Genomic DNA, 26,256 nt, shown 5'->3' with positions numbered 1-26,256 from the left:
CCTCTTCTTCCTGCCTTTTGCTGCAGCAGCCTACAGAACCTGCTGAAGATCCCCTGCCTTCGTAGTTATAGGTGAGGACGTAGTCTTGGGATGGGATGTGTTCTTCGTTCTGATTACACACGTGCAATTTCTGTAAAGTCCAAAAAACAGGATTGTATTATTTCTTTAAACAACTTCAATTATGAACAGAAAAATTATTTTATTTACCTTTTATGTTTAATTTTTAACCAGTGTGTCCTCTAATGGAGTCCTACATACAAAAAATGCACATGATTAGTCTCTATTACAGCCATATCATAAATCAGTATAGTTTGCATTTTTAATAATCCCCAAAAATAAAAAAAACAGGTTTACAACTCTTATATCTACATACATTTAAGTCATCATGAGATATATTTATCCCCAGATGTTATGTCTATATTTGAGGTCAGTTCACAAAATGGAGACAAAATGCCAAGTGGTTGGAATTTGTATGTGGCTATCAAATGGTCCTAGTTTTGAGTAACTTTAGTTTACTAACTTATGTCACTTTAAATTACATTCTCCTCCAATGTCACTTTGTTATTTTGGAAACTAATGATGAAAATTCAGTGCTTGAAAGCCTGCTTCTTATGCCCAGCAGTGTACAGTGGATATAAACTCAACCTCTATTGTGTGCAATACACTTAAAAAATTACTGCACTCCAAAGTAGCCAAAAGCCAGAGATATATCCCCAGAAAAACCACTAAAACTAAAATCATCAGCTTAACACACACTGCAGAAACCATACTTTCAATATAAAGCAGCCAGGCTTTGGGCAGACACGCGGAAGCAGGCACACCTCTGCACTCCGTGCAGGGTCCTGCTGACCTGTCTGCCAAAGGGCAAGACTCCCTCTGCTGACCTGTAGAGCAGTCCTCCCCTAGCCCTCAGCTCTGGCCAGCTGCCACCCACACCTCCCATTACAGGGTGTCCCTTAGGGAGTATCTGGAGTTCTGACTGCTAGCATGATCTTACATGCATACAGGCTGCAAATCTAAACCATGAAACCACTTGAATAAGACAAATAACAAAAACAAACGCTGCAGACATGCAATAACTGCAAGCTCTTCTAGAATATTGCTCGTGCTCTGTCCATCCCAGAACTAAAGGCGTCTGGAACAGTGTTTGCTCCAAAGACACCAGTGCCCTCTGGTAAAGACATGGAATCAGTGCCAGCAAGAATGCTCAAACAGGATTTATTAGCTGGGCGGTGGTGGCGCATGCCTTTAATCTCAGCACTCGGGAGGCAGAGGCAGGCGGATCTCTGTGAGTTCGAGGCCAGCCTGGTCTACAAGAGCTAGTTCCAGGACAGGCTCCAAAGCCACAGAGAAACCCTGTCTCGAAAAATCAAAAAAAAAAAAAAAAAAAAAAAAAAAAGAATGCTCAAACAGGATCCCCTACCCTGGCCCTACATACAAATCACATGTGAGATGTTGTATACACGCACACACTTCAGTGAAACTAGAATCTTCCAGAATGAAGCAAGGGCATTAGCATTTCTAAAAGCTTTCCAGTGTTGGTGTAGACCAAGTCGCTCATTTACCCCTTTCTTTCGCAGCACTGCCCTTTCTAGATGACACACTTCATATTTTCATGGTATGCTTTGTATGTTGAAAAGAATCATATGATAGTGTTTTCTATGTTTCAAAATTACTAAGAGTAAATTTCAAATGTCCTTACCCACTGGGTTCTTTAGCCATTCTACACTGCATAGCTATGTGGCCACTCACCACACCCTATAAATATGCACAACAATAGCTAGTCCATTTAGAATACAGCAGAAAAATAAAATAATTTTAAAAAGTTAATCTATGGCCTAAGTAAAGCATGTTAATATCTACCCTAAAACTGCATTCAGATGTTTATGTTTTCATAGCAAAGTACAAGTTTGATTTAGTAAATAATGTATTTTTGAGGAACTAGAATTTATCTTCACAGTCTTCTCAAAGGGGTTTATAAGACAGTTGTACACCAAAAAGTGAGTCTTTACAGGCAGATATCAGAAGTCCCTGGTTCTCATAAGATTCTAGAAACTGAGTGAATGCGACAGAGGGATCAAAATATTGAAAGATTAAATGTAACAAAATCAAGGCATTTTTTAAAAAATGACTAAGACCTCACAAGAAAAGACACATGAAACACTGGCAAAGCAGCTTCTGGAAATTTACATTATCAGTGTCCCATTGTTCCCTACTTCAAAGGAAACCCTCTAAGGACACTCACTTCACCAAGTCGGGGCTGCGTGAAACTCTGCCACTCGGAGTAAGTGCATCTGTAGTTGTCAGTCTCCACGTGTCCTCCTCTGCCGGGATCCAGGGTGTGGTGATGGCCAGCCATGCGGCAGGAGTCTAAGGTCTGGTGTCCTTTCATCTCATATGTCTCCTGCCCACCGTTTCTCATTGTGCCACAGAAGCCTTGGCTGGAGTTGTTGGCAGTCTGGGTGGTGAATCCGTTGGCAGAGCACTTCATTATAATAAAACAAGACAAAAGTAGGGGCTCAAAGAATGTCACACGTTGCAGAAAGCAGTCAGAGTGATTACTGTTGTAATCATTCCCAACATAGACTAAGTTTGAATTAATACAACAAAGAGTGGAAAAATAGAACTGCAAGGTAAACTTCAATAAGTACCACTCCGTAACGGCTGGGACAGTGAGAGTCCCAAGTCAACTTACAATTTACAAGATTCCAACTACTTACAAATATAAATTGACTCCTAAAGAACTTCACAGGGATCCATTTTAAAACTATAGGAATAATTATTCACCAAGGAAGTTACTTACCACCCTGTCATCTCCAGGTGCTTCAGTGTTTGATATAATTAAGTTTTGCTGTGCTAAATCTTCAGGAAAATGTTGTCCTTTCCGGGCAGTGACAACGCTACATACTAAAGTTAGCAGTACCGCTAAGTAAAAATAGAAGAAGAAGTAAAGTTTTAAAAGGACATACTTCATTTGCCCTACATACAGAAATAACCATTCTTTATTGCTTATGACTTGGGCCACAAGAAAACAATGAGAATATTAACTCTGCCTGGATCAAATTATCCTAGTCTTGCTAGGTCTGCAGGCACAGTCTGAAATGTGCAATAATCACATGGGAGAGTGATTTAGAATCATGAGTTCAATTGTAGATCTTAAAAGTGTTGGGACAGAGGGGGCAAATAAAAGGTGTCTAACATTTATTTAAGTCAAACACTAAAGATATTTACTGATTCCCAAAATATCAGTTTTTCAATTGGAAAATAAAAAAAGACTTTTTCTCAGAACAGATTTGTCTCCAATAAACATAATTAAGCATATTTTGTATCTTACTTAGAATTTAATCCTACATGGTAATAATAGGAGAATTAGAATAATGTGATCACTAAAGCAACAGTAATAGCCGCAATTTGCAGTGATTCAGAAGACCTGCTAGCACATTGTCAAATCAAGGCTACAATTCCAGCTCACTATATGTTTTAGTATAACCCATGACCTAAGATTTTAAGCCTTTAAGTTAATGAAAGAGAAATAAACAAAAGTAGGAATAATTCATGATATTAAAATTATAGGAACCTGAGCACAGTGGTAGTTGTCTTTAACCCCAGAACTCGGGAGGCAGAGGGAGGCAGAGGCAGACAGATCATTGTGAGTTCAAGACCAGTCTAGTCTATATAGTGAGTTCCAGGGCAGTTAGGACTTCATAGTGAGATCCTGTCTCAAAAGCAAACAAAACAGCAACAAAACCAAACCAAAAGAAAAGTACAAACACCAAATTACAGGAAATTCAAATTTTAGCCTTCAGATTTGAAGTGCTGAGGGAACACAGCTGTGCCATTCGCTCCCATATTCTGAGCAACGGCCTTCCTATTACAGATATCACAGATTTCAGCTGGCCCAGACAGCTCTGGAAATGTGTACCATCTGTCCCTTGAAAGGACGGCTGTGCCTCCTTCCCCTCTCTACACTACCTTCTGGCTGCATTTTCTGATCCCCTTGACCTCACCTATTTCTGTCTAGACACAGGAGTCTCCATGCCATTGTTTGACTTCTCCAGATATAACCTCACCATACAGCCTTTGCCTTGACTTTTGCCTCCATCTGAATTCTCCCTGGCTGTGCCAACACTGCTGACTCCCCAAAATCATGCCATGTAGGCATGACCTAGTGATCTACCATCTTGAAACGTGTGGCCACCAGGACCGACAACCTCACACATGCACAGCAGCATGAATGAGTCCACCTACTGGACTCCTACTTTTTCCTCCTGTCAATAATAATTTTTTTGGTGGTTGTTGAGTTTTTGGGTTCTATTTTGTTGTTTGTTTTTGTCTATTTAGCTCTGCAATGAATCCTACCTAGTATACCATTTTCTGAAATTTAGTAGTCTTTCAAGATACAGTTATTTCATTGGGTCAATAAAAAAAATAAATGTATGTTCGAAATTTAGAATGTTCTAATCTAACAATTTCATATCAATTAGCTCAATCAACTATTAACTGAGTTAGAGTAAGTTACTACCACTGTCCCTTTAAATGAGAAAAAGGGAAGCAGAATTAAACAAAGTAAAGACTTTTTAACAATCTGTCGAAGAGTGAAATGTATCTCAGAAAGGATCATGTTTCTTCAAAGGGTGACTATCCAAGCACAACTCAGCTACCCCAGAATACAGGGCAACTTGTGAAAGAACTCACTCGAGGGTCTTTTCAAGAGCCTCTTCGATACTCAAATCTTTTACTTTTGCATTTTAACTTCAAGTGGGTGAAAGTACTTACAAAACAGCAGCGCGATGCCCAGAAGGATGGCAAGGATGGCCCACTTCCCCAAGGATACCCCTACACTCCTTGACCTGGCCGTAAATTGGCTCAGATGAGTACAATCACACAGGTTAACTCGCAAGACTTTGGTTGTGGATTGGCCTGCTCTGTCTTGTACAGTGATGGGAACGTATTCTTGAACTTCAGCGTTTGTCCGGTAGGACAAGCGGGCGGCTGTATCTTTAAGAAAATAAACAGACTTCACTTTGATTGATTGATTTCCCGTGGAGAGATGTGAACATCTGTGTGCTCACATTTCAAGATCCCATAAAAACCTCAGATATCATTCCCCAGGAACTGACCACCTTGATTTTTGAGTTAAGCACTTCCATTGCCGAGCGCGGGCAGGTTATGCTAGGCCCGCTGGCCACCATGCCTGGGGATCCCCCTGTCTCCTCCCCAGCACCAGGACTAGGATTGCAGACTGGTACTCCTCAACCCTGATTGCTCATATGGGTTCTGGGGACTGAACTGGGTCCTCGCGCTTGCGTGACAGTCGCTTTACAGACTGAACTCTTGCTAGTCTATCGTTATTTTTAATGATGACTTATTCTTGCCTTAGAATCTGTTCCGCCATTCTTATTGTAAAACACCCACCTGCCAAATTAAAAATAAATGCAAAGGAAACTGCTTTAATGCCTTTCACCCTTTCAAGAACTAATATTACCTTAGACATATTTCTCCTTGTAGTTCTATTAAAGAAAGCCTTAATGAATAATTTTTTTTAGATCCAGGTAAGAAATGCACACCTGAATTCCTAGCATGTGCAACTAAGGAGGCCAGAAGGGGCCAGTGAATTTTAGGCTAGCCCAAGCTATATAGTAATAATAAAATTTAACAATAACAGTCAGACATAGAATATTGATCTAACAACATTCCAGCAATAATTTCCCCTGATCAATACAGAATAAGAATAATAGGTTGGCTCTTAATGTAGAAGGTCAAAATTTTTCCCCAATTCCAGCCCATATGCTATTTAAGAATCTATACCTGAAGATACACAGAAAACATTCTCAGTTTTCACACTCTAAGCCATTTACCTTCTGTTGTCTGTCCATGAATCCTCTGGAAAAGGGCATAGTACTTCCTATATGATTAATGCCTTGTGTGGAAATAATCTCCCTACCAGAGCTAATTATGCTATTTTCTCCTATAAAAATATAACCATTTGCATCATAATACTTCGTTTTTTATTAACTATGATAGTCAACATGCCACAATTGTCTTGATAGATTATTTGCATAATGTTATTCTAAATTAACAGAAGCTCTATAGATGTTTAGCGGCAATTAAACATCCTTGGGCTTCTATAATAGACAAAAACAATGTCACAGTGGCATAAAACATAGCCCAGGAAGCACGTGGAATTTCTACAGGTTAAATGTCTGGTAGAGCTTTGGGATTTGGGCTATACCTTAGACCTGAACGCTTGCTAGAGGACTGCGAATGGGCCTTGGATTATATTGGAACACTTCAGCATCAGCAGTGTCTGAGGAAAGATGGGGCAATCACTGACCTTTCCAAGACCGCTGGCCAAGCCATAGCTATGACATACATCACAGTGGTTCAACAACCTTGTGTTTTCCTTATCAGTCAGCTCTGCCCTCTTCTAACTATCTCCTGACACCACTGTCATCTGTACAAGACATACATCTGGACAAAGAATGACTTTCTTTCCACAGTCCCAAGGCATACTCCACTGTCACCTACCATACAAAGATCAGTCTCCTCAGCTTGGGACACAAGACTCACCACCACCTAACTTCACCCTTCCTAATCCCCAAACACTCAGCATTCCTGAGAAAGACTTTTAAACCAAGATGCTACCAAATTACTCATTTCCCTATTGTAATTTTTGCCTATATGCATGTTTTTTTAATCAAAACATTACCTAAGCAAACACTTTTTAAGTAATTATTTTCTGCTAGGCACTGGGCTCAGTGCTGAAAGTGAGAATATGGAATATGAACGCTGTGAGCAAGGAGAGTTGATAACCAGCAGTCATACAAGGTATGGGGTGTTATAACACGCGATGCAACAGGTCCCAGGGCCTTCCTTATATTTCTGTTCTCAGAGGTCGAGCATCTGAGCTAAGGTAGTGCCTGCCTGACTCATCCCTATGCAAACACTCAGGGTCTGCAGCTTCTCCGACCAATAGTAAGTAACGCGTTCAGTTATGTTAGTATGAAACCAAGACACAGTGAAGGTGATTTTTCTAGGTAGAAAGGACAGCGTACATAAAGCTTAGTAGCAGGAAAAAAATATGGCATCAGAAGTTGGAGAGATAGCTCAATGGTTGAGAAAACTTACTGTTTTTCCTGGGGGCCAGAGTTTAGTTCCCAGCACTTATATTGGACAGCTCACAACTTCTGTAACTCCAGCTACAGGGAATGTGACAATATGGCACCCTCTTTTAGCCTCTATTGATATGCACACCCATGGTGTGCGCATGCACATGCATACACACTGAGACACATACACACAGACACTACAGAGAGAGATGCACACATACATACACTAATACATGCACATACATTGGAAAAGGCTATTTACTATCCTAAACTTTCACATTGTACTTCATGTAAATTAATATGCAGCCCCCGATGTAGTTAATCTGCTACATCAAATCATATGAATCATTATTTTTCTGGAATACCATTAACTGGGTTGAGGGTCCAGATTCTGTTGACTTCGGGAGAAGAGCTTGCCAAGTTGAACTGAAAGGGAGGGCCATGGACAGGCTCATCAGGATCGACAGCCGAAATGTCCGTATACCCCATCTTCGGCTTGCAGATGACAAGATAATCTTGAAGAATCTCTGGAGCATTGTCATTCACATCCTCGATGTTCACTGCGAGTGTCCCTGTGCAGGATTTACCCTCTGGGAAGGGAAGGGATAAGGCTGAGTGCAGTTCTCATGTCCTTGTTTTAGAGTCTCCGATGAGGAAAATAAATTTCAATCTCTTCTCTATTTTTATTTTATTTATTTATTTATTTATTTATTTTGGTTTTTCAAGACAAGGTTTCCCTGTGTAGCTTTGGAGCCCATCCTGGAACTTGCACTGTAGACCAAGCCGGCCTCAAACTTACAGAGATCTGCCTGCCTCTGCCTCCCGAGTGCCACCAGAGCCTTACTCAATCTCTATTTTTATACATATACAAATATATAATTTTAAGTTTAGGTCCTATAAACGAGAGAAAACATGTGTTGTGTGTTTTTCTGAGTCTAGCTTGTTTCTCTTAAAATGATTTCCAGTTGTATCTATTACCTGCAAATGTTGCGACTTCGTTTTTCTTTACAGAGACATGAAATCCAATGTGTGTATTACCATGTTTTCTTTATCTATTTTTCCTTGATGGCCATCTAAACTGTTTCTATTTTCCTGTTACTGGGCAACAATGAACATGGATACATAGGTTGCCTTGTGGTATGTTGACTTAAAGTCCTGAGGGTAAATACTCATGAGTGGTACAACTTGAATCTATTTTTCCTGAAAACATAATCTTTGGTTATTAGATGAATAGCAAATAAGAATACAAATGAATTAAAGCTAAGATTATCTAATATGGTTCCTGCTGCTGATAATAGCAGATACAAGTTTCAACAAACATTTTTGCCTGAATTAATATATATAGAAACAAATGTTGAATTGCAAGTTCTCTTTCCTTGGGTTTATGAATGTTAATGAGCCATGATAAAGTGGTTATAGAAATATTATTCTAATTCCAGGACACATTCAAACATGTAAGGAGGTTTTAGAATGTTACACCCAGGGGTCACAACCAAATATTCTATTTAAAGGGGTACAAGGTAACATCTACATATTGAAATTATTGTTATTAAAATTAAAGCCACAGGTAGAAGAAATTTACTTTAAAACCAGAATTCAAGTTTAGAAGCATTTAGCAATCACCTGAATGAGTAAAAACCTGTAGATAAAGTGACACAGAGCTATGTGGAGGAGTCTGAGGAGACAGTTGCATAGTCTTATAAGGTTAGATTTGATCACTGCCCTTTACCACAAACTGTGCAAGAACTAAGTTCCTGCAGATGGAATATAAAGATAAATAAGAGATGTGTTATTTCATTGAGGATGAGGGCTCACACTTTATAAACCCAGCACAGAATAAGCTAAGGAGGACAGCTGCCACAACTTCAAGACCAGCTTGAGTGGGCTTGAGGCCATCTTAGGCTACAGAGTAAGATTATGACAACAAAAGTATCTTTCTGAGTGTGGGGTGCAAGTCTGAAATCATAGCATTCAGGATGCTAAGGCCGGAAATCAGGAAAAATAAAGGTCATCCTTGGCTACACTGTGAATTCAAAAGCAGCTTTGGTTACATAACACCCCCTTATCAGGAAACAAACCAAACAAACAAAACCAGAAATAAATGGTATCTTCTTACAAAGTCATCCCATAGAACAAGAAGAGAGCTTGCACAAGGTAATTATCAAGAATTATGTATAGTTACCACAAGATTAACTCTGCACAAGAACAATTACAACTTATTCTTCCATTCTATCATAAAATACTAAATTAAAACTTTGTTACCTTGGTCTATTGCCATGACCGTAATATTATACAAGTCATTTCTTGGAGCCATGGATTCTCTGTCAAGGGTTTTTGATATTGTCAGCAGACCTGAGACTTCTTCAATGCTGACCCATTCTTTAGGATCCTGCAATTTTTTGTATCTGTTAATAAAATGAAATTTTATAAGTTTTTGGCATCAGAATATGTCTCAAAATAAGCCACCTGTTTCAATTACAACAACTGCATTAGCCCATGGCTCCCAGATTTGTATACCTTAAGCCATTGCTGTTCTTGGTTTCAGGATCGTAGGCCTTATAGCCATTGATCTTGGGCCCCACGGCTGAGTTTTCTTTGATCCGCACATATTGTTCAGGGGGTTTGCATTCTGGAACTCATCCTGATCCCTCACATGAACTGTAACCAAGGCCCGGTTCATGGTGGGTACTCGGCTTGTAACATCTCTGATAAATGGAGCTTCGTTGTTTACTCTGATCTCTAGGGTCACCTGACGATTTTCTTCATAATCCAGGGGCTTTAAAATAAAGAATATGCGTGTCAGCTCCGTGTGGAGAACATCTGGTACTGCAAGCAGCTGGGCACTGCTATCATTATGGCCTGGACTGCATAACAAATTCATGCTCACATTTTGTTAACGGTGATTTTTTTCTTCCTTGCTAGACCTGTGATCCTGAGCTAACTGTCCTTTACCAAGGGTCACCTCCAAAGTCTCCACAGGTGAATTTACAGAGCCATGGGGAAGAAATCCCTCATCTATTCTTTCACTCTTTTAAGGAAAATCATTCTCAGCCTGAAAGTATTGCAGAATTATGTCAAAGTCTAACAGGCTGACCCTGGTCTTTGACAAATCTTGTAAAATTATATAGTAACTTCAACAAATTCCAAAAGGTAAAAATACTTCATTTACGTTCTGACTGGTGGATACTCTAAATGTCTGTTTCCTTTTTGTGGGGTTCTGGGAATCTGGTTGGTTTGTTTCAGTTGCTGTTTGCTTATTTTCATCTGTGTTATTCAAACGAAGTTTCACCCTGCAGCCCAGGCTACTCTTGGAACTCACTGCCTTGCTCAGCCTGCTGGCTTAAACCTTTGGTGATGATCCTTTCTCAGCCTTGAAAGCTCAGGAATACTGGTGTTGTGCCCTCACTCAGCTTCCAATATATGTTTCAAGTCCCCTCATACAAGACATCTAACGGAGCCATCTCTACCCTCACACAAGATGTCTAATTGAGCCGTCCCTAGTCTGTCTTTTCTTTAAGCGAAATGTACCCAGAATCTCATTTCTTCTTAAGAATCCACTTCAGTTTGTCAAGATTCCTTCTGGAATGATGTAACACTACCTCCTGCTATAAAAAGGACACTCGTGACAGTTTAAGAATGGTACTTTATCACTGTCTATCACTTATCACAAGTACTTCTCACAACCGAAATGCGGAAGACTATCAACATGACAAGCTCCATAGTGATCACCCCTCACATACGACCCAGCTTTAAGCAGGCGGTATAAATTCAGAGTCCTCACACCTGTGTACAACAGGAATCCCTATTACCCCGTTCCTGTTCAGCAGAAGTTCCTATTACCCCCATTTTACATAGAAGCAATCTGGAGAATAGGAAGAGAAGCTGGTCTTGCTAAAGTCAAAAGATTTCATTTGGGCAAGAGCTTGAAGCCAGGTGGCTTGGCCTCCGATCATTTCCTTACATAACTAAATCAATTACTTCAGTTCATCAGCCTCTAGAAATATTTTAATCAGTTCCTTGGTTATAAGTGTTTCTTAAACAGAAAAATCCAACAAAATCCATAAAACAACTATTTTCCATTCTACTGTAAAGGAAATCACAAGAAGTTTTCTCTGAATGCCTTTCTACTGATGAAAATAGCAGCTTGCTGAATGTTAAACAAAATCAAAACATACACATGAGGGACTAGAGACATGGCTTGTTGTTTCAGAGTGCTTCCTGCTGTCCCAAAGGATCAGCATCCTTGACAGGCAACTCACAGCTAACCACCTATAATTCTAGTTCCTGGGGAGCATATACATATATATATATATTTTAATGGTAAATAAAATTGTTTTCATACTGTCCTTGCACCTAGATATCAATAGGGTGAGAAACATCTTCTAAATGTCAAAAATGTTGATGAATCTTATTTTTCATGATTATCTCAGGAAGCAAGAAGTATGAAGATCCATTTGTTTGATGCTACCAAGGACAATTTCATAAATCATATGCTGGGGTGGCCATACAGGAACAAGGACAACTTCAGGAAATGAGGAAGTGAAGGGCATGCAGGTAACCATTGCACTTCTGGTTGAATGCAGCTGTATGGTCCAGAGCAGCTTCCTACAGCCTTACAATACCTTCCTGCCAGCTCTATAGGCTCAAAGTCAATGAGGTAAGGAATACAAGCTCTCTCCACACTAAGGCATGTGTTTGCTTCATTACACTAAAAATTTATTCATAAACATCCCACATGTGCATAGAAGTGCTAACAAACTCCCTAGAAAATCTTTGAGGTAGAATTCAGGACCTTCCATATAAAAATCACCAAGATCTGTACTTTTTCCACTCAAAGTTATATGGGTCAAAACAAACTGGCAAGCCCTAGACAACTAACAGAAATATACCCAAGTAATTCTTGATTCAGTCTACCAGTTATTCTTCCCTTCCAGGTACTGAAGAAGGATTAAAGTATATCTTTAGTATGTGATCCTGGTGAACGATACAAAATGAGGTATTGGAAATGAAGCGTTCTTTCAGTATAATCAGATCACTACCTCATTTCTTTTTTCCCCCCTTTTGGGTAGGAATACATACATACATACATACATACATACATACATACATGAAAATATATGTATATATACATATATATAAAATAGTTTTTTTCATACAATATATTATGATCACAGGGCGACCTTGTTCAAATTACCACAGGTGAGTAAGACTGCTTAGGCGTATGTGCATGTGTGTATGCAGATGTGCATGCTTGCGTGTCTGTGCGCAGTTTTAAACCAAATTTATGAATAGTCTACTTATTAAAGTCAAATTAAAGTAAGTAAGAAATTTATTGATTCTTAAATTGAATAGCAAATACTCTGTTCTCATTTAAGCCAATTAATGAGATAGTTGAAGGTAAGCACTCGCTATGCCTGTTACTTGGTAAATAGCAATTTACTGTCAGTGTTGGTTATTTAGCCATATACCGACTGGAAATATAACTGGGCTCTGTGAGTAGAGAGGGCAAGCAGTCACCAGGATGTGACCACTCTGCTCCGTAAAATTACTGGGGCATGGTGTCATGGAGAGATCACCTATGTGGGAACGTTATAAACTAGATTTTCACTCTAAGATAGATAATTGCTACAGTTGCCTTTCAGGAACTGATTTTCCTCCATCACCATAAGGTTGCTTATTTTATCATTATCCATTACTATTACTATGAATTGGGGATATTAATACCTCGTCCTAAAGGAGAAGCAACATCTAAAATTAAGTTATACTTTAAAAAAAATCTCACCCATTGCCTGTCATGACAATATGCACAGTTCATAACTACTGTTTATTTTTAGCTACTAAATGTATTCACGAAATGTAGTAATATAAATTATGCCCACTCTAAAATTCTATGTATTTACACACATAGTTATAAATATAATTGAAATTGTCATGTTATAGATAATGGAAATAAATACATGTAAGGTTTGCTCGGAAGACAATTTTGTACTCTATATATCGGAAATTTAGCGAATGTGAACCAGCGGCAAAGCAGAGACATGCAAAAATAGGCGTCTGAGATTGCATATCGGACTGTTCCCATGTAGACAGAACCTTCCAGGTCTTGACATATAACCCCTTAGAACTCTCACATAGGAAAACAACTAAAACCAGCAAGATTACACTATATTCTCATCAATAGATAAGAAGCCCTTACTCAGTGAAGAGACATAATACCCACCTACAGGACACTATTATCTTTTTATTTGAGGCCTTTCTGCCCTTATAGTTTGAGACCAAGAATATAACGTGCAATCAAATAGCAATATATGCAATAAAATACACCCATAGGGTTCTTTTTTATGTAATACTGGATTCACCCGAGGTATTGCCTATTAGGGATAAGATAACAGGCATATATCCTAGAGATAATGAGAAGAATATGGGGCTTCTAAGTTACACTGGAAATACCTACTAAAGAACATAAGTGGCAAATGGACACAGAAACATACATTTTTTAAAAAAACAAAACCCTGTGTATCTCTTATAAACACAGACCAAGGCCCAAGGATGTGAGTTGTAAAGAAAATGTGGGAGGGGTGCCTCAGAGGTGGAGATCTTTAAAATTAGCAGTATTCTGGCATACACAGGAGAAAAGAGAAAGAGTAATCACATGTGAGCCATCAGACTAACCAACTTGGCTAGTAGAGGATCCGAAACTGTCTAGTTGATGAAGCCACTAAGTGGCACAAAGTTCCTATTCTTTATCTCTTTACCTTCACAACACACAGAACACCCTCATTAGTCGCTGGGTCTGTTGTGATTTTGAAGCGTCCATTTTCATTCCCTTTTAAGATGGTAAAATTTGCCTTCCAGTTGGGACTCTTAACCAAATCCTTGTCATCCACAGGGATGCGCAGGATTTCGACATTATATGTGTTCTCCTCCACAGAGGTTTCGTACTGGAGGAAAAGAAAGCATTAAAAGATGTAGTTACTATAGAAATCTTTCACAAAATCAAATGTTTCCTAATTTCCAAAAGAACTTTGTCATCATGGTGTTTACACAGATTACTTAAAAGCATGATCACAGAGAGTATTGTTTCATGAAACTGTAAGAGAAAGACTATTTCCTACCAATGTAGACTGATGTCATTGCCCTTCAACAAGAGTAGATAACATAAAACATAACATTTGGAAACAGAAGGCATGTGTAGATGTATGTACAGTTTATTTGAACTTCAGTTTTATTCATACATGAACACATGCCTCAAAGCCTGCCAAAAACTTGATAAACCACATTAGAAAACTGAGATAGGCAAAACAAAGATAGATTTGTGTGTTCTGAACTTACAGCATTTTGTCTGAACGTGGGCGAGTTGTCGTTGGAATCCTGCACTGTTATGATACAAGTTGATGTACTGATCAGTCCAAAAAATTGGCCATTCATGTCTTGGACTTTCATTATCAGTGTGTACTTGTCCACACCTGAAAGTAAAATAATTATTTAGTTGACTCAGACACTTGTTTAAATTCATAAATGAAACCTGTGTTGCACATTCTTTTGCTTATTTTTATTTGATTTCTATGTTTGGGAATACTCTTAAAATTTAGTAGAGAAAGGTAACACTTTACAAAAAGACATACTGAGAATTTAGACATTTTAACAGAAAACAAAAAAGCCAGAGATAGAGTACAGAGTAATGACATTTGAGTTTTAAAATACTCAGAAAAAAATGTTAGCATTGTCTGGAGCAATGGTTCTCAACCTGTGGGTCACACCCACTTTGGGTCGAATGACCCTTTCAAAGGGGCTACCTAAGACTGTGGGAAAACAGGTATTTACGTTACAATTCACAATAGTAATAAGACTGCAGTTATGAAGTTGCAATGGAAATTATTTAATGGTTGAGGGTCCTCACAACATGAGGAACCGTATTAATGCTCACAGCATTAGGAAAGCTAAGAACCACTGGTCTAGAGTAGCCAAACCTAGTGTCATGGTGAACAGGTAGGGAGCCCCTACACCTCTACATTAGACAAGTGGTCCAAACCTGAGACAGTAAAAACAATAGCAAAGGGGAAAAGAGATGAAATGTACTTGGGAGTTAGAGTAGAGTAGGATTTGATAATCAGTTATCCACTTAAGAGATAAAAAGGAGGTTGAGTGGGCCAAGTCATATAGGTAGATAGACAGGCCCCAGCAGCCATCATGGGAAGTCCAGAATAAGGCAGCTCTCTAAGGACAGCAACATTTCAGAGGAGTATGCAGAGGGCTGGGAACATGACAGGTTTTTTGTTTGTTTGGAGGATTTTTTTTGCACACATAGGATTTTATTTCCTAATGAGATCTAATAAACAAGAAGCAGTAACACCTAATTGTGTGGTGCATCCCTCATGGCAGGGGGTGGTGATGGGCAGGTGTCCTTCCAGGTGGGTGGATAGAATCATGCAGAAGAAGTTATGACGAGAAGAGCTGAGGCGTGATGAGTAGCAGCCTCCACAGGCACAGCGAAGAGAAAGCTAAGCAAAGAGTATTAATATGCCAGTGACAAACACCAAGATGAGAACCATCAATCCAAGGTAAAAAGGCTTTAATATGTGCCGAGCATAGAGCCTAGAAGACTGCTAAACATGGCCATCAGGAGGTTACGGACGACGTCTGGACGAGAAGCTTTGAGCAGGGCAGGAAGAGATCTGTCAGAGACACAGTCGCTAGTGTTGACTTCTCCTGTTTTACTCTTTGGCAACCACCCCTTTCCTTGCTTCTTTCCACTTCTGGAGTCTTCCTTTCCTCCTTCAGGCTCCTATTTCTGTGACCTTCTTTCTCACTAGCGTCAGCATTCTCCCCGTGAGGCACCTGGTAGTCTTGGAGACACTGGTAGCCTGTGTTGTTCATCTAAACTCCCAAACTGTTACCTCCTTTACACGTCTGTGTCTTCGCTCCCTATGCTGCTCTGCACAAAACACCTGTCCCCACAGAGTCCCATAACATTTGTGTTTGCAACCTGAAGTCGGATCAGGTTGGGCCCTTAAAAGGGAAAAGGGTGATAATCAAGTCTTATAGTCTTGATTATGTCGTATTGCTTAGCCTCATCAATGTGAATCTGTAAGAGGAGGGAAAGCCCTGTTTTCAACTAGTTATCATGCCCATTTTACATACTAGAAATGGACATAGTATGTCTTACAACTACCCCATTTGTTGTTGTAATGATTAATCTCCACCTTCAGCCTGATAGAATTTAAAATCTCCATGGAAAAAGCATCCAGGTCTGTCTGTATGTGAGGGAGCTACTGGTTTGGGTGGAGTGAGATGGGAAAACAACCTAAATGTGGGCAGCGGCACAGCTCCACAGACGGGCCCTGGACAGCACAGAAGGAGAAGAGTGGAGCAGCAGAATCCCTCCCTCTCCTCCTGCTGTGAGGGGACCTGCCACCATGACTTCCTGCCCTGATGAACTACACCCTTGGACTAAATCCCTCTGTCCTTACATTGCTGTTATCTGGTATTTTGCAACCAAAACAGTATTACTCCATACTTTACCACATAAAAAATTAAATGATGGTAACGAAAACCTTTGTACTCATTTGCATTCCTTTCTGTAGATTCCCCCATCCTTCCCTCTTGGCTTTGGAGTCACACCCCATTGACTCTTCTGTGCTTGCCGTAGTAAACACTCTAGGTACACTGTCCTAGCTATGCTGGCGGCTGTGGACTTGTCCCAACAAAGTTATTTGTACATGGGACTCATCTTCATCAGTGAATAATGCTTGGCTCTGGGTTAAACAGGCTGACCAAATTGAGAATGATAACAAAAGATTCAAAAAACTTCTTGAAATAACTGGAATTGAGTAAACCAATCAATTTTTCTAACTATCACATTTCTCCTACCTAGATTGGCTATTTATTATACCTTCCTATTTAGAGTAAATAATTTTGAACACCAAGTAATATTCACATAAAGAAGTTGACTAAAATTACTGCACATGTAACCACATGCTATTACTAGCAAATTTAATTTTCTCCCAACTAATACTTTCCTATTTAAAAACTGCAGGCAGGTAGACTGACTGAATAGGGGTCAGGATAAGAACAACAGTCACCAAAAAAGTTAAGCCTAATCCCCTTGCATGACTACTGAAGCCTTTACTGCTCTGGAACCAACTAACGTCACACATTAAAGGAAATAAAATAATATGCAATAGTTTTCCTGAGAAGCACATTGATTGCATCCTCTTTTTTAAACACCAATCAAACTCCATTTCTTAAGGTTTCTCTTTACATATGGAAATAGAAATAATGCTTAAAAACTATGAAACACTCGAGGAATTCATATTTTCTTTTACTTCAAATAAAATAAAACAGAATAGCAAGTTAAAGTCAGCGGGGAAAGAGTTAAGCCCACAGTGAAATGACTTTCTATAGTAAGGACAGTACCTTTCTGTCCATGTAATGAGAGACAGTGGTGATGACGCCGGTGTCAGGGTGGATAGAGAAGAGCCCAGGTGACCGTGGGTTCTGCTCCAAGATGCTGTATTTGAGGCGCGTGTGCATCGTGTCAGGTTCATCTTTATCCGTAGCACAAACCACTCCCACCACAGTACCTGTGTGTTCAAAAAGCAAATTTGAACTTCCAGAACACCACAATGTGTTTGCTGTCTACACTTTTCAACATGTCGGAGTGAGTGTAGAAACCTAAGTTAAATCGTGAATCTACCCAGATGGGTCACAACTTTAAACAGGATCTAAAAAGAAAACTCCTGATGGAGAAGCCAAATATCCTGGCATTGAGAATCGCAGATTAAAACGTTTGATACTAAATTACCAAAAACTATATGTCAGTCAATAGTTAATTCAGAGCAGGGCAAGGGGGTTATGCTTGTGTTGGCAGCACTACGGAGACTGAAGCAGGAGGATTAGGAATTTGAGATCAACCTGGGCTGTATAGTAAGGCCCATCTCAAAATAAATAAACAAGGCTAAAATAATTTCAATATGAATTCCAACATGTTGCAATAATAAGTCAACTAGAGACATAAAACATGTGTCCTAAAGTAATTCAGTCTATTAGATTTAATTAATAGTGAAGACTCATTTTAGTATAGTTATGTAAATGATGAAATTTATTTTTCAGTTTAATTTAATTTATTAATTTATTGGGGGATTTGCCAAAGCATGTATGTAGAGCCATGAAGCTTAGAAATATTACACACACACACACACACACACACACACACACACACACACACACATCTCATGTTCCTTTGACATGGTGTGTGTGTGTATGTGTATGTGTGTATTTATACATACCAGTGAGAGAATTCAAAAGCTGCCACGACTCCTCTCTCAGTGACTTTAAAATAGAACATGTGTGAGGAAGTGTGTTTCCTAAACTCTACACTGTTCATCTTAACTTAATTTCACATGGGCACCAAGAGGATGTTAACACTGTGCAAATCAAATTGTCACAGTAACACAAGAAAAGGAAACGCAGGTATAACACAAGCAATGACCAGAAATCTTATCAGAAAAAATACTAGCTATCTTTGATGCCAGAGTCCCCAGTCTCGCCTTATGGTGGTATGCACTCTTCATAATGCCAGCCTCGCAATCAAAATAAGACAATGCCACAGAAATAAAACAATTTGCTTTCACAATGAAGGGGAATGCTTACGATGGACCCTGTGTGACCTAAATGTCCTTCAAATTATTCTAGTATGTATTCTAAATTATATGTAATTAAGTAGTCCAAGAAAATAGACATTTAAAAAGAACCTAAAAACTGCATTCCCAGTATCTATCATTTAATACTTTCCCACAGTCCCACTGAAATATCTATACTACATTCATTTTTACTGTTCCTTCTACCCTTTGGGTCCTCTTGACAAGGAAGATATGATAAAACCACATGATGAGAAGATAGTAAAGTGCATATTACAAACCGCATACAAAGTCTGACTAATGGCTGCATCCCATAATTGATAATTAGTGTCACATTGACCGTGGTAGAAATTCCCATAGTATCTGGGAAGAGGCATGCTGATTAGAATTGATGGGATTTGACTAATGTTTTCTGATAAGTAGATTTCAGATCTGTGTTATCTCATGGCTTTATTGGCCATGAATATAAAAACTCCAATGAGGAGAAACGTCCACTGAAAAACATGTTTGTCTTGTGAGCACAAGAACCTGAGTTTGATCCCCAGGATCCACATTTAGAAAGAAGTTGGTGACGATGCTGTACTCAGAACTCCAGAGCAGAAGTAGTTGGAGACAGGTGGATCTGCAGAGCTCAGTGACCACCAGCCTAGTCTATTTGACAAACTCCAGGCCACTGAGAAAAACACTGTCTCAAAAAACAAGGTAAATTGTAACTTGAAGATGACAGGGGAGATTGTAATCTAGTCTTCACATGCGCGCACACACACACATGTATGTATACACATGCATACACTCATGAATACACAAGCACACACACAAACATACACACAAATGCATGCATGCACACACACAGTGCAAATAAAACAAAAAATAAAAAATCTCGCTGTCTCAAAAATATACACAAACAAGTTTAGCATAGAAACAGTCTTACCAAGTCTACTGCTTTCTGGAACCTCAAAATTATAAATCGCTTCTGTAAAAAGAGGGTAATTGTCATTTTCATCCTCTACTTTGATGGGCAGTGGGAGCGGTAAGTCCGCTGAATAGCCATCCGCCGTGGATGCATAGGCAATCAGCTGTGGAAGAGAGACAGTCAGCGTCAGCAGCCAGACGACAGCACAGCACAGGGGAGATGAGTGCTCTGTACCCTTCCCTGAAGTACTTTCAATAGAGAGCTATCCCATCAGTGTCCACACTGAGATAATTAAAGCCACAGCCCCTTAGGATAGGGAGGAAACAGCTATTTGAGGCAAAGAATAGGTCAGAATGTAGAGAAGATGGAGATGAAGTCACACATGCATTATTCTGAGGCATTGGGTGTACTTGTAACTCAGTTCACAGTCTTTAATCTTGTCATCAGTAAGGTTCGTTGGGAGAATGGTCAATTCATGGCCAATGGAAAAAAAATCTTCTGCATTATCTGAAAACCAACCTCCCAATCTTGTTTCTGGATTCTTATTGCATACCCCATAGATTGCATGTTTAAACAGATTTTTTTTTACAAAACACACTTATTAATTTCCTTATTGATCATTAACCAAAGAAAATGCAAGATCAGACAGAATGTAGTTCTGCTCAGTATGTAATTACATCAAATTGAATGTCTTATAGCCCAAAGCAAAGAATGTCACATGAGGACATCAGTCAGATTGCTTCCTCAGCACCTCTTTTGTCCTCTAGAAACAGACTCCGTCTTCCCAATGGGGGATTTTTCCTGCTGAACTTGGTTCATGACAGCAAAGCACATTCTGTTCTATAGCGGAACCTGTTGAAGTCAGTGCCCCACTGAGTGTACACTTATCCAGATCTGAAAACTGAGCTATTAGCCTTTACTTAGGCATTGTTTCTCACTTTTATTCCTTTATCTGCTTATCAGACATGATCAGAGAGTAACATACATGGGAGAAAGGCAAGAGCAAGCTAGAGCCGTGGCGGAAGCTCAGCACTGAATCTGTCTGGAGAACTGAAAACATTCTAGTCAACAGAGAGGATGTCTAACAAGCTGAACCCAACTCCTACAGCTGCACTGAGTTTTATGTTCAAATACAATTAAACCTCTTTGCTTCATTGCAGGGTTGCCTAACTAAAGCTGAGATACCTTTATTTGAGTAAGCATTCCAAAGTACAGTGCATGCTATTGTCCTCTGACTTCATCACATCCTCTAAGAAGATAATGCACGAAGAAAAGAGCAGGTGAGGCCCCAGGAGACAAATGGTTCATTAATATAGAGCCATATTTACTGATAAATATGCTTTTACAGAAATCAAACTGACAATCCCCAAATAATGACCTAACCTCAGGGCCCTTTGCTTCGTGTGTATCTTTGCTTTAACCTGAGTCTGTCATGGGCAGACTTAACAAAATGACGGAGGTTTTAATGAAAGGCAGTGAATGTTTTAAGAGATGACAATCTATTTCTCTGATCTTTGTATTCTTAGCAGAATGACTTTGTCTGATTTATTCTCCCAGAGGAACAAGCAACCCTCTCTTTACATCTTTTTCTTCTTCCTCACAGGAGAAAAACTGAAATTAATCTGATGAAATCAGCTAAGAGAGCTCAGCCAGAAATTGAACACTTTGTTAAAAAGGCCATTTTCATATTTTTGAACAAGTATTTAGTTTTTTTTAAATCAAAACTTGTGGTGGTTTCCTCTAATTTCTCCAAACACACATTAAAAACAAACAAACAAACAAAACCACCTGGGCATAACTGCCCAGCTTCTGGGAGAAACTGAAGGTCATTCAGTTTTTCGGGTCTCCATTTTAAAATGGCTGACTATGTCCAGTCCAGAGGAGAATGGTAGCCCTTTGTTACACTTCTCAGTGAAGGTGTAACTCTCATCAGAGCACTGCTTCTCAGTGAAGGTGTAACACTCATCAGAGCATTGCTTCTCAGTGAAGGTGTAACACTCATCAGAGCACTGCTTCCCAGTGAAGGTGTAACACTCATCAGAGCACTGCTTCTCAGTGAAGGTGTAACACTCATCAGAGCACTTCTCCTCAGTGAAGGTGTAACACTCATCAGAATACTGCTCCAGGGCTGTCAAGATGACTTCGTGGATAAAGGTGTTTGCTGCCAAGCTTGACACCCTGAATTTACTCTGGCACTCACAGGGTAGAAAGAAAGAACAAAACACCAAAAGCTGTCCTCTGATCGACACACACAGAGACACAGAGACACAGACACATGTGCATGTGCACAAACAAACACAAAGTAAATAAATAAAATCAGAGTTTAAAATCAAGGATTGCAGTAGTGCTTCTCTTCAATACTCACCTATACTTATGCAATTCTTGTACTCAGAGTGTTACGAATGTGATATTTTAAACTGTTGAAAGATTAGTGGTTGCAAAAATGTGGATTGGAAAACTCACACTGGAATTAACCACCAAATCCAACAGATATAAGGACAAAAATGTGTGTTTGAGGTAATACCGAATTGTACCCATTTCTAAGTCAATGTAGATTAGCTCCAGAGGGCAAAGATGACACACTTCTTGCAAACTAGGGACACTCCACATCTGATTCAAAGGAGCTGTGCAGAAAGTCCTCACCTCTTCCAATTATCTGGTCAGCCTCTAGTGTCGAAGGCACATTTAATGTCAGCTTTTTACAGGCTTCACCAACAAAACTGAAGACCTAGAAATTTTAAAATATCACGTTAATTCACCAGAAAACATAAACTACATTGTCATCTCAGTAAATGAAGAACAAGCAATTGACAAACTCTTCCTTACATTGATGATAACGGACTCAACATCCCAGTGACATACAAGAACTTGCTTAACAAAGACTATCTATGCAAACTGACAACTAAGTTGACTAAGTTTGTGCTTAAGTGAGAACAACTAAATGTTTTCCTTCACTTCTGGAAAATCATGCCTACTCCATGACTTCTATGTGATATTACAATAGAGCTTCTAACCAGGGCGTTTACACAAGAAAATAAATTGATCTAAATAAACAAATTAATTGAGAAGGAAGCAGTAAAACTTTCTAGTCTCTCTCTCTCTCTCACACACACACATACACACACACACATACACACATACTCTCCCTCTCCCTCTCCCTCTCTCACACACACACATTCTCTCTCTCACACACACACACATTCTCTCTCTCACACACACATACTCTCTCACACACATTCTCTCTCTTTTTCTCTCTCTGACACACACACACATTCTCTCTCTCCCTTCTTTCCTCCCTCTCCCTCCCCTCCCACACACACCAAATAAATAAATACTATAAATAGTTTTTCCATAAACTAGCAAAAATCTATATATATATATAAAATAGCAGTTCTATTTAGGATAAAATACTTTGGAATAAATTTGTCAAAAAACACAAGATCATGCCCTGAAAACAATAAAACATGGTGAGAGAAGTTTTCAAAGACCCAAATAAGTGACAAGTTGACTTATCATTATGGATCAGAGGCATATTCTATAAATATAATTTCCTTTGAATCTCGGATTTCTTTGTCGGAGAAACTGTCCATTTATCCAGATAAGGTAGCACACACCTATAATCCCAGAACTCAGGAGGCAGAGACAGGTGGATCTCTGAGTTGAAGGCCAGCTGATCTACAGAGGGAGTTTCAGAATACCCAAGGCAGGCTACAAAGAGAAACACTGTCTCAGACAAACAAACAAGCAAGGACAAAAAACAAAGAAGAAAGAAAAATAAGAAAATGAAGGTGGGAGAGAGGAAGAAAGAGAGAGAGAGAGAGAGAGAGAGAGAGAGAGAGAGAGAGAGAGAGAGAGAGAGAGAGAGAGAGAGAGAGAGAGAGGGAGGGGGGGAGGGGGGGAGGGAGAGAGGAAAACCTTAAAGAAATGCAAAAGACCCCCCCTACACACACACACACACACACACACACACACACACACACACACACGATAAACAAGTTCATTGGAGGGCTGACATTCTGTTTTGAAACAGCTCAAAGCTCCACTAACCAAAGTCAAATGCTGTTAACAGATTAGAACTGACATCCTAGAAATAAGCCTCATTTCTGGATAGTTCCCGGAAAGTTCAAAGTCAGAAATCTCACCAAATGGTACTGGGATGATAAAAGTGAAAATGAGCCCAGAAGTCATGCCATGCCCAGAAATTAACAGAGTGGATTGCAGACCTAAGGATAAGGAAGAAAACTATTTGGAACAGCATTCTTAGCCTTCCTAATGCTGCGACCCATCAATTCAGTTCCTCATCTTGTAATGACCCCAAACATGTAATTTTGCTTCTATTATGAACCACATTGTAAATATCTGATATATGTTCCATGGTGATCATTTTGCACTCTAAATTTGCTGAAAGTCACTGAACTGTCTCTGTTTAATGAATGTAATTTTGCTTAGGGCCGACATCAGAAAATATGTTTGAAACAGAAAAAGGTACATCATTGGCAAAATCATTATTCCTTACATAACATCTCTACCTCTTTCAGTTCTACAGACTAACATATGAAATCTCAAGAAATACTGTAATTTCAGCTCTGATATAATCAAGTACATTAGGATTTAAGTGATTAACTCATGCTAACTTAACACTGTGTGTAGACATAAAGATCAAGAGCCCTATTCTAATATTGACATATTCTAACATTAATTGAAATGCTTAATATAATCACATCATTCCTCAATATTTATTGTTATTTATATTGTTTTCATTCTAAGATAATAAACTGAGCATCCCTTGTAGGTACAAGGAACTAAAATATATGATATAAACTACCATACAAATCCATGTGCTGCACTCAGGAGAGTGGCCCCTACACCACGCCTGAGCAACACAACAGAGCTGACCCTGAAGATGTAAGTATGGGAGATCCCATTCTGAGGACATGAAAGCAGAACTGACCCTGCCCCTGGCTCATTGATGAAAGGGGTGAACTTGCCAGAGCACCGCAGGAGAGCTCACACTGGTGTGAAGACAAGAGAGCTCACACTGGTGTGAAGACAAGGGAGAGCTGTCAGGCTGATCCATCCTGTCGCTACCCAGGGCCAGAACCAGGGTTATGTGTTAGCTTTCCCCAACATCTACTCCATCTGTGATCTGTGGGAGCACAGGAAGGGACTGGTCATGCAGACCCAAAGCTGCAGGATCTTCATGATATAGGTTACCATAAGATAACCAAAAGGAGTCCCAATAAAAGCAGATCAACAGTGTAGCAGAAACCAGACCAATGACTCTTTGCAATGGACATTTGCAAGTAAAGAAATATGGATAAAAAGGTTTCCTGTGTATCTCACTGTGTCACACTAGAGCTTCCATGATGAGATTGATGTTTCCTTCTTCTTTTTCTTTTATCTTTCTTTTTATTTCTCTTAAATTTTATTTTATTTTGGTGGGGAAGTTGCAAGGGTAGAGGGTAGAAATGAAGGGACAGAGAAATGAATGGGATGGAGAAGCATGATGTGAAAGACATAATGAATAAATAAAAGGAAAGTTAAAAAACAAACTGCTTTGCTCTTATGAATGCTCTGTCTCACTGCTTATTGATAAATTTTCTTCCAAGTCTTACTATTCATGGAGCTGGAACACTGGTGTGCATTTCTTTTACTATCTTGAAATTATTTTGATTTCTTTTTAATATATTAATTTGATATCTGTGTCATTTGCATTTAAAAAAATTTTTGAGACAACATTTTTTTCACCTTATTACCATTTGTCTTCTATTGCAGCACTGAATTATCCCTCTTCTCATCTTCACTGGGGTTCACTGTGTAGCCCTGGCTATCCTGGAATTCACTCTATTCATCAGGCTGCCTTCAAACTCACCAAAATCTACCTGCTTACTCCTCTGTAATGCTGGAACTAAAGCCATGTGCTACTACACTCAGTTTAGTTTACTTTTTTTTAATTATAGGGTTTCTTACTTGCAAAATTCCTATTTTTCATCATTTGTGACATAGTTTATATACGTGGTTACAATTTTAAAGTAAATAACTTTGTTATTTCCTTTGCAATTTTCATCAGTTGTATTAATAATTTCTTCTGGTTTGGGTTTAATATGACTTAATAGCTCCCAACATAAGCATATAGCCAATATTTTCTTCTCAAACTGTAAAACCATTTCTAATTTTATCTCCTACCCATGTGATATATATCTTTACCTCCTGCTGCAGAGATCACTACTGACAGCACCCTCAAAATGACTCTCCCCATCTTAACTCATGGTGTTACATCCACAATAAGCCTAATACCTACTTCCCCAGATGCATTCTTCTGGGCTTTCTCCATGGTTCTATCTGTGTACATCCATCTCTCCATCAATGCTCCACTGTTTTACTCAATACAGCTTTATATAAAATCTTGGTGTCAAATCTTGGTGTCTATGAAGGTGGCCCCAGGACCTATATCACTTCCCTTTAAAGAAAATTTTTTTTTACCACTCAAAAAAACCACTTTATAATTATGTTACTTAGGCTTTCAGTGAAACTTTACTTATGTTTTTAAGTAAACATGGAGGGTCTTCTAAGCATGGTGAACACATGCTTTCAT

At 39.1% G+C, this 26,256-nt stretch overlaps 1 protein-coding gene across 1 annotated transcript; it reads right to left on the bottom strand.

Moving 5' to 3' along the window:
• Positions 1 to 223: 223 nt before the first annotated feature.
• On the bottom strand, positions 224 to 25,995 carry LOC119815286 (desmocollin-3-like). The gene is given in 15 exon segments (XM_042055154.1): positions 224 to 250; positions 2,246 to 2,485; positions 2,804 to 2,925; positions 4,777 to 4,998; positions 7,475 to 7,699; positions 9,372 to 9,514; positions 9,627 to 9,744; positions 9,747 to 9,885; positions 13,865 to 14,050; positions 14,442 to 14,574; positions 17,524 to 17,692; positions 19,680 to 19,824; positions 21,527 to 21,822; positions 22,305 to 22,389; positions 25,963 to 25,995. Coding segments are annotated over 15 exon segments (2,283 nt in total).
• Positions 25,996 to 26,256: the final 261 nt, after the last annotated feature.

This window comes from Arvicola amphibius, chromosome 5, assembly GCF_903992535.2.
Source record: "Arvicola amphibius chromosome 5, mArvAmp1.2, whole genome shotgun sequence".
NCBI lineage: Eukaryota > Metazoa > Chordata > Mammalia > Rodentia > Cricetidae > Arvicola > Arvicola amphibius.
The sequence above is the reverse complement of the archived record's forward strand: the minus strand, read 5'-3'. Positions and strand labels throughout refer to the sequence as shown.